Source organism: Macaca mulatta, chromosome 18 (assembly GCF_049350105.2).
Source record: "Macaca mulatta isolate MMU2019108-1 chromosome 18, T2T-MMU8v2.0, whole genome shotgun sequence".
Taxonomy (NCBI): Eukaryota; Metazoa; Chordata; class Mammalia; order Primates; family Cercopithecidae; genus Macaca; species Macaca mulatta.
Window position 1 is genome coordinate 75,023,648 of NC_133423.1, and position 18,605 is coordinate 75,042,252.

The window sequence follows — 18,605 nt, forward strand, 5'->3', positions numbered from 1 at the left end:
CTACTCTATCAGATGTAGGAACGCTTAGTTTTAAAAGTCTCTCCCCAAGCGCATCTAGCTTGAGTGCCCCGCTTTGGCTGGGCTGCAGTTATCAAAGTGTAACTAAATAGATATAGTCTGTGCCAGTGATGGTCTGAGAGACGATGGTTGAGAGATGAAGCCATGTGCATGTGACTCTTTGAGAGCAGATTATCTCAGGATGGGAAGTTGCATGGTGAGGTGTGGAGTAATGAGAATGCGTGAGATTTTGGGAAATCTGAGAGCCACAAAAGGAATGAAGACACTTAGAAAGCCGGGACAGCTGAAATGGAGCATATGTCCTGAAAATATACAAGGGCAGGCCAGTGCGATTCCGTGAGCTATTCTGGGTTGCAGAGATTTGGGAGGAAAACTGATGAGCCCAAGGCTGTGAGTGCATAAAGCAAAGTTCCATTTCATCAGGAACCAAAGAACTGGGAATAAGGAACTTAGCATTTGGCTGATTTGGTGCAAACAAAGACAGTAGAGCAAGGAAAAGTCACAATTGAATGGTGGGCATCAGGGATAGGTTTCTATTTGCACAGCTACCCCTCAGCAGCTGTTGATTCCTTCCCAAGCACAAGGTGTTTCAATGACAACAACCAGGTAAATAAGGGTGCTTGGCAGTGACTTAGGGGTCAACCTGTTTGGCCTTTCCTGTGCTTGAAAAGGAATGGTAAATAGGAGGAGAAAAACCTACATTATGAAAGGAGAGTTGAGCATCTGACATTCATGAAATATCTGACAATTATGGAATAATCTCAATGAGCTAGGGGCAGTGCCTATGTTACTTTATTTTAATCTTTGCAGCAGTTGTATGAAATAGGCATTACTATTTCCATCTTACTGCTTCAAAATTGAGATTCAAAAAGGTAAAATGGCCAGGTGCAATGGCTTGCACCTGTACTCCTAGCACTTTGGGAGGCCAAGGCAGGAGGATCACTTGATTCCAGGAGTTTGAGACTGGCCTGGGCAACATAGCAAGATCCTACCTCTACAAAAGAATTTTTTAAGTGTAGCTGGTGTGGTGGTGGTATGTGCCTGTAGTCCTAGCTACTTGAGAGGCTGAGACAAGAAGATTGCTTGAGCCCAAGAGTTTGAGACTGCAGTGAGCTATGATGGTGCCACCACTCTCCAGCTGGCAGACAGAGTGAGACTCTGTGTCAAAAAAAAAAAAAAAAAAAAAAAAAAGATGAAAGGACTTGCCCAAGGTCATAATAATTGGTAGGAATGTGCATTTGTCTGACACCAAAACTTTTAATAATATCACCTTGCCTCTGATGAATCTGCGATGATTAAGTGAATGAACCAATAAACTAAGAAAAAGAAGAAAAGAATGGGGTGCATACTCCCACTCAACAGTAGTGGTTTTTAAAATAAAATGTAACCATTCAAATAAGCACAAATGTTCTCGTGTCACTAATTTTCTAGCACTGCTAAAAGAGGGTTCAAAATAATAAATACTTAATGCTGAAGTGAAAGAGTGTTGTCATTTCCTGGTCTGGGGTTGCCTTACCAAGTACTGTTTGCAGCTGCTGTTTAAACAAACATGAACAGTTCGGGATGGGGGTGCGTGGGTGATTAGAAAACTTGCAGGACAGACACACCTTTAAGGGTGGCTTTGGGAGCCTTGAAGCGTCCCAACAGCGTCTTAGCATTTGTAGGAAGGCTCCGCCCTGGACTTTTGGTTCCTGCCTACAGCTTTTTAGAGAAATGGCTGTAATGTGTTGGCCTTCTAAGCACTTTTAGTGGGCTCTCAGATTCCCTACTCACTCGATTTCTTTGCATCTTCTTTGCAGCTGGGAGAACTGCTTTTCTGCTCCACACAGCTTTCACCTTGACAAATGCGACTTGGCTTAAATGTCCCTTTAGCCTTTTTAGCTTGCTCTTCTCATAGCAAAAACAGAAAAAAAAAAAAAGAGCAAGAATAGGAAAATTACAATTATGCAATGTGCAGATCCCTAGGCATGACTGTCGCTTCCCAATCAGGAGAAGATTTCCCTGGCAACCGCCCTTTCTTACTCCCCTGGAAGCCCGAAACTGGTGGAAAACTTAATTTGTTTTAGATTGCTTAAAATTACCTTTTAAGGATAAGAGTAAATACCTACCTCTTTAAATAGAATTTATACCCTCTGCCACAGCTCTTCCAAATAACATTTTAAAATGATCTTGAAAGAATAGAACATTGTAAACAGTGATACATAATGGTAATTTGCTTACCACGACCCTATAGAATTATTCTTACCCACGGACATGTATAGTACCTACAGGGTACCCAGCACCAGAGCAGGGGCTGGGTAAATACCCCAAAAGCATTTGATAAAACACAGTCTCTGGTGTTAAAGGAGTTTATAAGTTTTGAGTGGATCTGGTGAATCTGGAGGGTGGATGAAGGAAATGAGTAAAAAGCAGCTTTAAGTAAGTCAAGCCGAGTAGAGTATTAAATCTCAGTACCTCTGAATTTCCTACTGGGTTTGAAGTTTGTTCCCATAAATCCCCTTTCCCGGTGATGAAACTGTTCCTTAAAAGTTGAACATATGTGTGTGAAGTGCACATGCCACTGATAAACAGCCTTGCGGGGGAATGGCAGAGGGGCTAGGTCTGCAGTCCCCAAGGGATTGGGGAGCCATGGGCCTTTGGGGACTAGTAGAAAATGTTACTGAGGTCCTGGGTGACATTAAAAGGGGCACTACCTGTGGATAAGACACCCTCGTGACATCACATCAAGACATAATAACTAAGATGCTGGGCGTGGTAGAATGCACCTGTAGTCCCAGCTACTTGGGAGGCTGAGGGGAGAGGACCATTTGAATCCAGGAGTTCAAGACCAGCCTGGGCAACACAGTGAGACCTTGTCTCAAAAATTTTTTTACAAGAAATAGCAGCTAAGATACTAAGATTCTAGTATGATGTAGGGACAGGAAGGGAAATGAATTTTATTAATTATTCACCCACTCTTTTGACTGTAGTGAATACGTATGGGTTTAGCTATCCCAGTTCCACTTTTGGTTCTTGTAGCCAAGCCTCCTGACTTTGCTCTGGGAAAAGCTTTCTCCCCAACTCGAGGTCCATGTATTTCAGGAGTAGCCCAGGAGTTGGGGTAGGACAAACAGCAAATCACACTTCCTGGCTTCATTGCTTGGCTCAGGGCAGAGGTGAATGGTCTAAGCTTACTCAGTCAGCAAGCGTCTCTGGACCTGCGCATGAAATGCCAGGACAAAGATACCTCCTCTCCCACTGAATACGTTAATAAGGATGCATGTGACCTTAGGACCTGCTGGTAGCCATTTTATAACATCTAATACACAAACATAATTTCACGTAATACAGAAACCCTATGTTATCTTAATGCCATTGCGATGATGAAACAATTGAGACTTAGTGGCATGAAATCACTTACACCAAACGTTACAGCTCGTCAGAACTGAAAGACAGGTTTCTCTTACTCAAATTTCTGCACTCTTTTCATCACACCAGGCTGCAGTCTATAAGAGCTTCAAAACTTTGTTACAGTAATTTTCTATTAAACCTCATATTCAAGTGTGAAGTTGCTGGGAGATACAATCCCATAGCATTTTGGAACTTGTAACAAGTACTGAATCTTAGATGCTTGGTCCAGCACTTTGGGAGGCTGAGGCGGGCAGATCACTTGAGGTCAGGAGTTCGAGACCAGCCTGGCCAACATGGTAAAATCCCATCTCTATTAAAAATACAAACATTAGCCAGGCATGATGGTGGGCGCCTGTAATCCAAGTTACTCAGGAGGCTGAGGCAGGAGAATTGCTTGAACCTGGGAGGTGGAGGAGGTTGCAGTGAGCCAAGATGGCACCACTGCACTCCAGCCTGGGTGACAGAGTGAGACTCCCTTTCAAAAAAAAAAAAAAAAAAAAAAAAGGAGGTCTAGGTCTATGGTAAATATATTTTTTCCACTTACTATATAGGAGATAAGCTAACTTAGAACCCTTTTTTAGTTTTTAATGTAACTTCATTTTCTGGCGTATTGGAGGGCATATTTATGGGCTTGGAATTGTTAGTTGAGCCATCATAGCTTTCCATTATTGTTATAGTTACTAGTGTGCTGGTGTCTATCCACCACATCCTATGTTGTTTGTTGCTATGATTCCTAGTTGCGAACATTGAATTCCCTGAGGCAAACTAGAATTCTGTGTCTGGTGTTGAGAAGCAGAGATGTGGGTAGAAGATTAGTGACCTTCCTCTTGGTGTCAATAGAAGCCCACATGTGGAAACATCATTCATCAACACTAATCCTCGGTATTGTCTAAAATCACATAAACCTTTCGGCACATCTGTCTGTTGCTGTACACACCCAACTACTTGTCAACCTTGTGTATGAATTTTTTCCTTAGGACACAAAATCTGATAATGTTATTATTAACAAATGGTACAGCTAGAGTCTATAAAATATCAAGTCAATCATCTCAAGTATTAATACTTAATTTTAAAATTATAAATTTTAAAATAGATTTCAGCAAATATTTTCCTTTAGTTTCTCTATTATCAATTTTGAAGTATTAAATTTCTCAAATGAGGCTTCCTTGTGAATCATTAACTTACGTTTTTGACATTTATAAACAAACAAAAATCCTGATAGATTTAGGAAGAGCTACAACTCAGAAGCTCCTGCTTTTCGTCATCATCGTCTAATTCCCACTGCATCTTGGGACTGTTTGGACTTTTTATTCCAAGCTACATTTACAACACCTGAAAGCATATGGCATTCAAATGGGCCAAAATAATCTTTCCTCCCTGAATCCCATCCATTCTAATGCAATGAAACCATCAAACCACATGCATCTAGTTCTTGATATCGGGAAAATAACTGAAAAATATTTTGGTGTCCTCATGCACATGTGTGATTCAAAATTCCACTTTCATAATCATCATACAGGGAAGTTGCCTCTTGAGGGTGTGTACTTTAAACTACGTTTCAATCTACTTTCCACAGGCAGCAAGGTATCGATAATGAACAGAGGATGTCCCACAAACGTGTACAGATGAGTATGATACACTCAATAGTTATCCAAATCACTGCTTCCGGGCTAGCTCAAGGTCCATTGAAAGGAAGTGTTCCAACTGGAATATTCTTTACAGGGTTCTCTTCTTTCAGTTTAAACTGATTACGTCGTGGTTAAGCTGCAGTTAAAAGTGCCACTTCTTCTGTGACTTTATCAAAATGCTTTAAAAGTATTCATTCACTTATTCAACACGTATTTATGGAGTATATACAGTCGTCGTCCTATGGTATCTGTGGGGGACTGGTTCCAGGATACCAAAATCCATGGATGCTCAAGTTCCTGATATAAAATGGTGTAGTATTTGCATATAACCTATGCATTATCTTCCCATATACTTTAAGTCATCTCTACATTCCTTGTAATACCTAATACAATGCCTGCACATCACTTCATTTGTGTGGATTCAACATAGTACTCAGGGTACAGCAAATTGAAGTTTTGTTTTGTGCAATTTTGTGGATTTTTTTTTTTTTCCAAATATTTTTGACCCATGGTTGGTTAAATCCACAGATGCAGAACTGACAGATACATAGAGAGGACTGTATCATGATACAGGTGCTATTTTAGGTACAGCAATTGATAGGCAAAGAAAAAAAATCTCTGTTCCTCAAAGAACTAAAAATAGAACTACCATTTGACCCAGCAATCATAATACTGAGTATATATAGGAAAATAAAGCACTCTACCAAAAAGACACCTGCACTCACATGTTGATCGCAGCCCTATTAAACAATACTGAAGTCATGGAATCAACTTAGGTGCTCATCAATGGTAGGTTGGATAAAGAAAATGCGGTACATATACACCATGGAATACTATGCAGCCATAAAAAAGAACAAAATCATGTCCTTTGCAGCAACACAGATGCAGCTGGAGGTCATTATCCTAAATGAATTCATGCAGACACAGAACACCAAATACTGCCTGTTCTCACTTGTAAGTGGGAGCTAAACCATGGGTACACACAGACATAAAGATGGCAACAGTAGACACTGGGGATTCCAAAAGAGGGGATGGTGAAGGGCAAGGGTTGAAAAACTATCTACTGGGTACTCTGTTCATTATTTGGATGATGACTTCAATAGAAGCCCAAACTTCAGTGTTATGCAATCTATCCATGTAACAAGCCTGCACATGTACGGCCTGAATCTAAAATTAAAAAATAAAGCTCTGCCCTCATGGGGAAGGGAGAGGGCAGCCACTAATAAAACAAGCAAAATGTATGTTAGGCAATGATATGTGCTATGGAAAAATGAAAGCAGGAAAGGGGGAAAGAGTGTGTGGAGGAGAGGAGGGTGGTGGGATAGGCAATGTTAATAGTGTCATCATCGGAGGCTACGTTAAGAGACCTCTAGGTGCTGACTGAATGGAGTGAGGGAGTCTGCCCTGGGGTCTGGCAGCAGAGTGCTCAAGGCAGAAAGAAGCACAGATGAGAAAGTCCTGAAGGAAGGGCAGGACTACTATGCACCCAGCGGGAGGCCCGGTGAGCGGAGTGGAGTGAGAGGTGGCAGAAGGTGAGGACAGTGATTGCGGGGCTATGGGCGTCCATTTCAGGAGGCTTTATAGGCTGTGGTAAGGGCTGTGGCATTTACTCGGGATGAGATGGGAATAGAATGGAGGCTTTGATGAAACACAGACACATTCTAGTTTAAGAGAATCACTCAGGTTGCCAAATTGAGAATGGCTCAAGGGCAACAAGGGCAGAATCAGAGACCCTTGGGGGCTCATGTAATAACCTAGATTGTAACTAAAGGGGAGAAGCCAGGGTGGAGCAGCAGTGGAGGGAGAAGATAGGGCCAAGAGGTTTGTTAACGATGATTTGGATATGCGGACTGAGAAACAGTAGTAAAGGGCGACTCCAAGGTTTTCGGCCTGATCAACTGGAAGGAATGAATTCCCATTAGCTGAGATGACGAGGCCTAAAGAAGGAGTAGACGCGGAGATTAGGAGTTCAGTTTGGGACGTAGGAAGTTTGAAATGCCCATGGGTCATCTAAGCAGAGATGTTGAACAGGGCAGCTGACTATCTAAGACTGGGGCTTCAGGCAATCTGGCTGCAAACACCCCTGTGGGCAGACACCTGGTACTCAGAACGCTGAGAATGAAGGAGTTGACCTAAGGAGTGTGTGTTGGTAGAAAAGAGAAATGGTCCAGGAGCCATGTCCTCTCAGCATTGCTCCACCCTTAGAAGTTTGGAGCTAAGAAACCACAAACTAGGCAGGATCAACACGGGTGTGTTGTCTGTCCTGGAAGCTGAGTGAAGAAAGTTTTTCAAAGAGAAAGGAGTAACATACTGTCACATTGACTTTTTCCCGTGATCTTAATCCCATGGGACACTAAGTCAGCAACGTTAATTTTATCTCTTAGTCATCAGTTGCCATAGACAAAGGATTCTGCTGTTCATGAATAGCTTTATCTTCCCAGCAAGATGCAAACTTCTTGAGAGCAAGGCTTTTGTTTTCTTCTTTTTCTCTCTCTCTACAGCAGTGGCTTTTAAATAGCTTTTGGCTACATCTCACAGTAAGAAATACATGTTACTTTGGAAACCAGTATAAGCACGTATACAAGTGAAAGACAGAGAGAAATACTTAACCTTTTGGCATGCCATGCACTCTGTCTTTATTTTCATTCTCTTCTATTGTATTCTATTTAATTAAAAATAATGGTATTTGTGACCCATTAAACAGATTTCACTACCACTAACTGGTTGCTACCATTGCTTAGAAAAGTGCTACTGTTAGAGTGTCTGCCACAGGGTTCTGCCATATTCATTATTAATCAGATACTGTTATTCATCTTCATTCCTCCTCAAGTACCTTCTGTAAAGCAAGCACTTAATAGATGCTTGTCGAAAAATAGTTTTCAGACCCTAAAGTAATACTTATTGAATTGAGCTCCTTGGTCTTTAGTTACCTTTACTTTTACTGATTGTACTTCTGTAGCCATTGTAGTCGTGTAGAAGAATATTTCTTAAAAGCTCTGTGTCTTCAGAATAAACACAGACCTGCATGTCTTTTTAAAGGGGTCCCTGTGTAGCCAAGAGTCAGAGAAAACACTGGCCAGGGTTGGAGACGACCGCCCAGATGAAGTGGGTCCATCACCTGGGTTATCACATGTGCAGAGTTAGGGCAGGAAGCCTGATGTTTAAATGCTTTTTCATGTTCTTGTACATCAGCCTCTGGGGGCCAGGGGCAGTGGGGTTCAAAACATTTTTAAAAACAAGACAGGCCAGGCACACTGGCTCACGCCTGTAATCCCAACATGTTGGGAGGCTGAGGCAGGAGGATTGCTTGAGCCCAGATGTTTGAGACCAGCCTGGGCAATGTAGCAAGACCTCATTTCAACAAAATATTTAAATATTAGCTGGGTGTGGAGGCATGTGCCTGTAGTCCTAGCTGCTTGGGAGGCTGAGGTGAGAGGATCTTCTGAGCCTAGGAGTTGAAGACTCCAGTGAGTTGTGATCATGCCACTGCACTCCAGCCTGGGTGACAGAGTGAGACTCTATCTCGAAAAAAAAAAAAAAAAAAAGGACAGAAAGACTAAACAAAACCTACAAAAAAAAAAAAATTCAAGAACAATCCCAACTTTTTATTATAATTTATATAGTATTCAATGTCAATATGAAACATTGATTATTTAAAAACAGGAGTAGAGATCTTTCATTAAATATCTATGACCCAAAGTTGATGGAGCTGGGAAAATCATTAGTACTAACAATGTCTTAGGATTTTGAAATGCCCAATTACAGAAACGATATATAACTTAACCCAGACATTTCATTTAAAGAATCTTTAAAACAAGAGCCAGGTACATGGTAAGTCCTCAATAAATGTTAGCTAATGTTTAAATCCTTCTCTATAGAGAATGCTTATAAAAGTGGCACAGAAGAAAATAAAATATTTTTCTACCATGTAATTCTTACTTAGGTAGTCTTTCACTTACAAGGAAGGAGGATGGTGCAATGGATACAGTATATCAGGTCATCCTGAGTTCATATCTGACTCTACTTAGAACAGACATGTGATTTTTGGCCTAATTACCTGAACATCTTTTAATTTCAGGTTTTCAAACATGAAGTGAGGATAGAAATACCTACTTCAGAGACTGATTATAAAGATAAGATGATATAAAGTAATATATGACATGCCAACTAATTCAAAGTGTATTTGTAGGTTGCTTTTTCATGTAGAAATCATGTTTAAATGATGGTTAAGTTCCCACATGGTGCAAACCCTTAAAGCTGGTTTCATTTATAATAGAACTGACCCTTAATGGATTGTGCAATAGATCCAAGACTCTCTGAGCTTGGGGAGGGAGGGGGTTGAGGGTGGGGAAGATTAGTTCACTTAGGGGAATCTCTAGAGGCCTGTGTATAGGGGACTGTGGATCAGTCAGGGTTCTCAGAACAGAACAGGAAAAAAAAAAAAAGATTTATTTTAGGGAATTGGCTGGGATGACTGTGGTAAGTAACAAGTCTGAAATCCACAGGGTGGCCTGGCAGGCTGGAAACTCAGGCCGGAGTTGATTCTGCAGTCTTGAGACAGAATCTTGTCAAAAAAACCTCAGTTTTTGGTCATAAGGCCTTTCCACTGATTGGTTGAAGCCCATCCACATTACTGAGGGTAATCCTCTTTACATAAAGTCAACTAATTATAGATTTTAACCACATGTATAAAATTACTTCACTGCAACACCTAGATTAGGGTTTGATTGAGCACTGGGTACTCTAAACTCAGCACATGGCTGCACAGAACTAACCATATAGACAGGAATTCGGGTGGCAGCTTCTAGGCAGTGAGGGGGAGACTTTATGGGCAGACAGGGCCACTGCAGTGATTTTTGATATCTAGATTCTCTTCAGTTGTGAGCTGCATGTGCCCCGTTTATTTTCTGAGGAATTATGAGTGTAAAGACCACCTCCTCACTAGTTGATCAGCAGATGCACAAAGGCCATGTAAGCAGAGTGAGCCTCTTACTGGCTCTGTACCAGCACCTAGCAAGGTGCCTGGCATGTCAATTTCATTGACAATGTTCTTTAAGAGCAAAAGAGTCATTCATGGAATTTTTATTTCTTGTCAACAAATGAACAGGAAAATCTACAGTCACCTGAAGCATCCCACCACGGTAAATAGACAGGAAATTGGCCAGGTGTGGTGGCTTACATCTGTAATCCCAGCACTTTGGGAGGCCAAGGTGGGTGGATCATGATGTCAGGAGCTCAAGACCAGCCTGGCCAACATGGTGAAACTCCATCTCTATTAAAGATACAAAAAATTAGCTGGGCATGGTGGCGCATGCCTGTAACCCCAGCTACTCAGAAGGCTGGGGGCAGGAGAATCCCTTGAACCCAGAAGGCGGAGGTTGCAGTGAGCCGAGATCGTGCCATTGCACTCCAGCCTGGGCAACAGGGCAAGACTCCGTCTCAAAAATAAACAAACAAATAAATAAATAAATAAGTAGGAAATTTATAGACTCATCTTTTATTTAAGCCCTTTATATTCTGAAAGACCAAGAATTCCATAATGCCCTGCCTTGATAAAACAAATATAGAGCTAACCTTAAAAAAATCAAGATTTACTGTAGCAACTTGCACATACTACTAATGTAACACGATCACATTGTTTTAAAACCATTTGTTTATAGATCTGTCTCACCCACCAATCTGTAAGCAACTTGAGAGGAGGGATGATGTCATTTGTCTGGCAGAGACCATTATTCATTCTTATAATTCTAGTTCTAAGCAGAGGATAAAACAACATACAATAAAGTAAAAGTGCTCATGAAATCTCTAATTACATCACCCAGGTTGCACCTGTTTTATTCAACAGAGCAATAAAGTATGGGTACCTTTCATAACCAGATTTTCCTCCACCAAGGGCAGGGAAGAAACCTGGCAATGGATGTGGGCAAACAGGGATCATGGGGGAACACACCCCCATGCACGAAGTTGCTGGTGCATGTGTGTGGAGGGGCACGCATGACCAGTATCCAGAAGAGAGGCTCTGTTGGCATCCAAGGAGCTGCAGTTGGCTGTTGCTGTGGAGATATTCGGGGAAACAAGGCCACAACCCTCAGCAGGGTCAACTGAACTCTACCAGGCCCAGAGAGCCCCATCACCAGATCATGGCAGGACCAGTCAAACAGAATCTGAAGACTGTCATCTCACCCTGTGTATTCCAAAGCACATGTTATGGATCACCCATCCTTTGTTTTTCATGATTATTATACTTTAAGTTCTGGGATGCATGTGCAGAACACACAGGTTTGTTGGATCACCAGTCCTTAGAAATGTTTTGTGAAATGTGGTTCCAAGAGGGTTTGGGAGATGCTTGATATTGTATTGTTCTCTTAAAGAGTTTCCATCCATATGAACATCTTAAAGATTCTAGGTTGTCTGCCAATATAGAATTCTGAATACAGCACTCAGTTTCTCAAATTCAAACTCCTTTTCTTCACATTAATATCTATTCAAATCATCCCTTGGGAAATGTCAGCTTCTTCACATTCCAAACAAAGAAACTGACACCCAGAATGTAAGTTACAGCTTTTATGGCTAATAAGTGGCAGCATTGGGTTAGAATTCAGATCTCCTTTTAGGCTAGTGCACTTTCCCCATTCATCACACTGGAACTATTTATCTCACCATTGAACTCTTAATGAATACCTTTCAACAATTTCTGTGAAACTGTTTTGATCTCCCTATATCAATATGTAGAAGACAAACATGAAGGAATGGCTACTGTGTATAGGAGGGACTCAGCCTTTGGAAACTTCATATTTTGTGTCAAGCCTGTGTCAGGACATGTTTCATTCAAGTTATCAGTGCAAATGAAAGGTGGTAATAGAGACATGTAAGTGGCATTGATCTATACAAATAGGTTTGTATAGATCTTGTATTTTAAAACACATCTTGTATTTTACACCAAGAACCTAGATCATGCCAACCTTTTGATGGTAAAAACTGTAATGAGAGAAGAATGCTTCATCAAGATAATAAATGATTATCTTTGCATATAGAAATAACCAGAACCCATGCATGCACACTCCATTATTCCTTTTGTCTCCAGACATTGACTGGAACTCAGTCTTTAGTATCCTCTGTCACACACACATGAACGCATAAACACACTTCATATTCAGTGATGATGTTTTTCCTATTACAAAAACTGTGAACTACCCACGGACAGTAACAATGCAGATATATTTCACTTGAGAGAGACTTTCTTTTGTCATTTTCTTTCTTTACCTTTTTGGTGATGAGTCAAGCTGACCTGATGGGTGAGATGGTTCAGATACTCATGCTTCCTCCTAGTGACAGTGCTGGCTTTCTGCAATTCTAATGCCCCACTACAGCTACACGAGTAGGCACTTAGCCACCTACTCCAGTTAGTAATTATTTGTTTAGACTAAAAACTTCTGAATCAATAGAAAAACATTAAATTAAACCTCATTTTTGATATCTCATTTGACAAAAGGAATCATGTTATTTTTCCTTGCAGCAGATTTAGATAAACATCAAGAAAAAAAAATGTTTTGTGTTGGAATGGCCACAGAGAACCTTTTTTTTTTTTTTTCTCCAGGAAGGAACATAATTCTAAGTCAGGAAAAATAATTTATGTGGCTTCCTAGTTTCTGCCCAAACCAGCCATATGCTCTTGATATTACTGGAAGAAGTCTAAAACAGAAAATACAAAGTAAGGGCAAGAAGGCCCTTGTGGGGAATGTGGGGGTGGAAAATGGAAGGCAGCTTAGGTGCTCCCCCATCACTGAGGCAGAGGAGGTGAGAGCACCTTTCTTCCTTGTATACCCACTTGTCTATCAACTTCTCTCCTTCCATTTGAGGCTGCTCCTGGATGTAAATTTTGACCTGGTTTCAGTTGTAATAAATACATGAGGCATAGAAGTAAGAGAAGCTCAAATAGCTTTCTAAAGGAGAATCTCATAAATAACAGTAGCTTTTGTTGTGCTCAATTACGTTGGTGGCATAATTTTCTTTTTTCTTTAATTTTCTATGAATTAAAAGATACATTTTTTCTTTCCTTCCTTCCTTCCTCCCTCCCTCCCTCTTTTCTTCCCCTTCCTTCCCTCCTTCCTTCCTTCCTTCCCTCCCTCTTATTTTCTTTCTTTCTTCCTTCCTTCCTCCCTCCCTCTTTTCTTCCCCTTCCTTCCCTGCCTCCCTCCTATTTCCTTCCTTCCTTCCCTCCCTCCCTCCTTCCTTCCTTCCTTCCTTCCTTCCTTCCTTCCTTCCTTCCTTCCTTCCCTCCTTCCTTCCTTTTCTTTTTTTCTTTTTCTTTCTTTCTTTTGACAGGGTCTCACTTTCTCCCCCAGGCTGGAGTGCAGTGGTGCAATCACAGCTTACTACAGCCTCGATCCTTCAGGCTCAAGCGATCCTTCCACTTCAGCCTCCTGAGTAGCTAGAACCACAGGCGCACGCCACCACGCCCGGCTAATTTTTGTATTTTTGGTAGAGACAGGGTTTTGCCACGTTGCCCAGGCTTGTTTCAAACTCCTGACCACAAGTGATCTGCCCACCTCGGCCTCCCAAAGTGCTGGGATTGCAGGTGTGAGCCACCGCACCTGGCCTGTTTTATTTTGATTTACTAAACATTGTCTATTTTTCTCTTCTGTTACACAGAAACAAACAAAAAGATAACTTTTGTTTGGGAAGCATTTGATCATGAAATATTTAAATCAGAGGTTTCTAGCACGTGTGATCAATGAAAATAGAGGGAAACTAGGACTTCTGAACTGATTTCCTTTTCGAGCATTCTCATAGACGAATCTAGAAGGATACAGTGATTTATCTGAATGATAAATTTATCTGAATAATTTATCTGAATGATACAATTTTGATACCTTTATTAAGATACTTGAAGGTGTTGATTTACAAAAGATTAAGTACCACAGTGTAAAAATTCTACTGTTGCATTAGATTAGCAATGAAAAACTCAGAATCCATTTCTAAAGAAGTTGATAATACAAATAAAACATTGACCTAAAGACTGACTATATAAAAATAATTTCTGCAATTTATCCAACTCATAAATTGGTATAAAGATTTATGGGCCAGGCACGGTGGCTCACACCTGTAATCCCAGCACTTTGGCAGGCCGAGGTGGGCGGATCACGAGGTCAGGAGATCGAGACCATCCTGGCTAACATGGTGAAACCTTGTCTCTACTAAAAATACAAAAAATTACCCAGGCATGGTGGCGGGAGCCTGTAGTCCCAGCTACTCGGGAGGTTGAGGCAGGAGAATGGCATGAACCCAGGAGGTGGAGCTTGCAGTGAGCTGAGATCGCACCACTGCACACTGCAGCCTGCTTGATAGAGCAAGACTCCATCTCAAAAAAAAAAAAAAAAAAAAAGGATTTATGAACAGATGATTCATCATAGCACTGGTTGTAAAAGCAAAATGCGTGATAGTGAATACTGTTCCTCAATATGTATTGCTAATATACTACTTCTTTAATATGTGATGTTAATATAGTAGAATGTAGCTTCATTAAAGAAAGAATTTTGATTTGATTCAAACCTGTGTTCCCAGTGTCCGGAAGTGAGCTTGGCACACAGTAAATGAGCATTAAACATTTGCCAAATGAATGAACACCCCATATAATCAAGTATATGTACATAGGTGAATATGTACGTACACATACACATATTTGTATGCTTGACTATATGTAGAAAATAGCAGAAGGCGAATGTGAAAATGGTGACAGTGATGGCTGCCTTTGGTGAATAAGCCTGGAACATGGTGGGGGAGGGGCTCTTACTTTAACTCTGTATGAATCTGTACCATTTGAATTTTTTTTCACAATTAGCATATGTAACTTTTATTAAAAAATGAATTCTGAGGAAGAACCCCAAATGTACGACCACTGGAGATCCACCTTTTAGAATTTGTGTTGTCTTTACATTATCTCAACCTAAAGATACAACTCCATTATGTACATAGATAACCTAATGAACAGGCTTTGACTGGAAATTGATGAAACCTGGACTAGAGAATCAGAAATTAGAATCTTCAAAGAATCATCATTACAGATTATATTTTGCTTTTCCATTTCTTCAGCTTCAACTAAAATTTTATATTCAAAGTTAAGAAAATTTACATGTAACTGTATGCAAAAACCCATATGGTCTGTGTCAGTCTGTACCACTTATTTTCAATGACATAAAATAGCTTATTTAAACTTTGAATTTTCCCATTGGGTTTAGATGATTTAGCTGTTTATCCAGCAGCCCTATACTTAAAAATAGATGAGATGACATTTGTGGGTTCTTTAAAAAAATACCCTCTGGAGAAAGAAGCAGAACACTAATGCCATATTTATCATTTGCATTATATAAGAATGGCAAGTTTTTATAGAATGAGTGCTTCATAGAAAATATCCTCCTTTCTGGCCAGGCGCGGTGGCTCACGCCTGTAATCCCAGCACTTTGGGAGGCTGAGGCGGGTGGACCATGAGGTCAGGAGATTGAGACCATCCTGGGTAACACGGTGAAACCCCATCTCTACTAAAAATACAAAAAACTAGCTAGGCGTGGTGGTGGGCACCTAAGTCCCAGCTACTTGGGAGGCTGAGGCAGGAGAATCACTTGAATCCGGGAGGCAGAAGTTGCAGTGAGCCAAGATCACCCCATTGCACTCCAGCCTGGCGACGGAGCAAGACTCCGTCTCAACAACAACAAAAAAAGAAAACAAACAAAAAAAAGAAAACATCCTCCTTTCTAACATAAAAGCTCTAGCTCTTCTGTAACCAGTCACAATCATTGCATATATAAGGGCATCCCACATGAGTTTCATTATTTGATGATTATAATTAATTTAATGGAAACATAAACATGTTTGGAAAGTTTCCAATAATAGCATAGGAAGATTTTTCTCTCCCTTCTCCCTTCCAATTATGTAGTGCCTCCCCGCCATCACCATCATTCTTTTATCAACTATTTATTGAGTGTCTACTCCATGGGAGGCACAGTTGTTATTAAAACAAATACAAAGATGATGTCGACTACATTTAACTTGACCTTATATACCTATTTAATAATTATAGCAACCTGCCAAAAATGAGAAGTGATTAATATTAGCCTTAAGCCTGCTGTCATACGATTCCAGAGTCCAGGATAAGAATTAAAATAAGCTGAAAATATACTGTCACATGAAATTGCAAACTGGGTAGGTATACAGGATAACTATAGTCAATTAAAGTATGAAATATTAAAATCAGTGTTCCAATCTTGGTAGCATTGCTGATGGCAAAGGATGATGACACCAGGAGGAAATGAAACCAAACACATCACTTTCCCACTCAGAATAATAGACCTATCTTAGGATCTTACTGATTTTATTTATTTAAAAAAATACACTTCAGGAGAAAACTGCATTTATCGGGTAATATGAAAGAGGAAATGAGGTCTGTGTGAGGGCATGCGTATATGCCATCACTATGCAACATTTTAATCTTCAGTTTTTATAGGAGTTTCCTCTGAGCACTCATCAAAGGTAATGGGATTAAAGTTTTTTTTTTCTTCCTTTGTCAAACGTTCTCCTCACCCTGAATACTGTCACACAGATCGCAGGTGGACGAGATTTGCCCACTGAGGAGGAATTGCACTTTTCACTCCTCCTAGCATGTGACTGGAATACCTGGCTTGTTCCATGTTGGGCTTGCCACCTGCTCCTGCTCTGAGGTAGCTGCTGACCTAAAAGCATTGCAAGGGCAGTCAGGTGAAGAAGGAGCAAGAGTTCTCAGCCACACATTTTTCCATCTCCCCTCAGAATCCACCTCTCAGAGGTCGCCTAAGTGGCCCTCCTACCAGATGCATTGTTTTATCACTGCTGTGGCTTTCTTTTCTTAGATTCTGCCAATGCTTTTAATGGGTTGGTCCCCTGCTAAGAGCAGGGATTTTGTGTTTTCTTCTGAAGAGCGTGGTAGATTTCTGAGCACCCTGTGGCAGTCTGTAAAAGTGATAAATACTAATGATGAACAATGAAGCAGGCTCTTGAGTGCTGGGGCTGGCTACAGGAGAACTCAGAATGAGGGGGAAAAAAATCAATTTCTAACACAAAGGCAAGATTTAGCCTCTCATTAGATCCAATTGCTACATGTAAAGAAGTTTGTTAAGAAAATGGCACAGGGATTTTGTGAGGTGGAGCCAAGCCTGCAAAATAGGCTTTCAAGATGTGTTTTCTATCTTCCTCCCAATTTTGGGTGTTATGATGTAACAGGATTTTGAAATCCAAGCATATGTTATTTTCTTTCTTCTTTTCCTTTTATGTTTAAACCTCCATTATGATGAATTAGCTTTCCTTCCTCAATAATTTAGAGTTTATTTTCTAAAAAAGGCAGCATTTAGAAATGTGATATTAGGCATATGGCCCCCTTTCAGATCTTTCCAGTTCTATTTGTATATGATTTTAGACTCAGCTGTAAATATATTAATTGATGCAGCAATGGATATTATAAATCCTACACTTTATATAGATGTAGCCTCTTTCTCTTCATAAACAAAACTTGAAACAATATTAAATTTTTAAAAAGATAGACATAACTGATAATCTCACTTTGAGAAAGCAAAGTAATCCAGATTGTGAAAGTCATGGACAGAGGCTGGGTGCAGTGGCTCATGCCTGTAATTCTAGCACTTTGGGAGGCCGTGGTTGGTAGATTGCCTGAGCTCAGGAGTTCAAGACCAGGCTGGGGAACATGGCGAAACCCTGTCTCTACTAAAAATACAAAAAATTAGCTGGGTGTGGTGGTGTGTGCCTGTAAAGCCAGCTACTCAGGAGGCTAAGGCATGTGAATTGCTTGAACCTGGGTGACGGAGGTTGCAGTGAGCCAAGATCAAGCCAGTGCACTCCAGCCTGGGCGACAGAGTGAGATTCTGTCAAAAAAAAAAAGAAAAAAAAAAAAAAAAAAGGACAGGGATACCTGCAAATCGTACACATTTCTCTCTCTTGATTATGATAGTTTGGAAAAAAAATCGTTTTTAAAAAAACCAGTATATTACTAATTGATGGCATCTAATGTTTTAGTAATTTAAAACAAAACGTAGATTGGGATGGAGCCACAGAATTCAACAATGGGGAGAAGAGGGAAATAGAAGGCAGAGGCAATTTTAGAATAATAGCCAACTGTCTGTGGAAAAAGGGGAGCTTCAGTTAGTGAATGAAAGAACTGAGTTTTCCTGATGTTTTCATCTAAGATTACCCTCATACCACATGCACAGGATTTGATCATAAAGTATTCGAAGTTAGTAAAAATGTAACCAGTCCACCTGAGCTAAGGAAATATCAAAATGTCAACTGTTCTTTCTCAAGTTTAGTCATGCTAATCAGGTTCTTTCAGTTGTTAAGAAATATTCTGTTGTATGGTTTATGTGTAAATCTGACTAGAAATTCTCAGCAGTGGTAAAGCACTGTAACCGGGCATGGTTGCCACACATATTTACATCTCTGATGGTGCCTGGCATTGTCCCTTGCATACACAGAAAGTTCAAAACGACATGCTTAGTGTTTGACAGAAGTGTAGGATTTCACTCTCCC

At 40.5% G+C, this 18,605-nt stretch overlaps 1 protein-coding gene across 12 annotated transcripts in view; it reads right to left on the bottom strand.

Moving 5' to 3' along the window:
- The window catches only part of DLGAP1 (DLG associated protein 1), a 968,455-nt gene that overhangs the window by 309,497 nt on the left and 640,353 nt on the right, over positions 1-18,605 (bottom strand). For 4 of the 12 annotated variants that reach the window (XM_077974918.1, XM_028838191.2, XM_077974919.1 and 1 more), the window contains exon 2: positions 1,792-1,905. The exons of the other annotated variants lie outside the window; for them this stretch is intronic. In XM_077974918.1, coding sequence (XP_077831044.1) covers positions 1,792-1,905 — 114 coding nt within the window. The remainder of the gene's footprint in view (positions 1-1,791; positions 1,906-18,605) is intronic. 12 annotated transcript variants of the gene reach the window in all.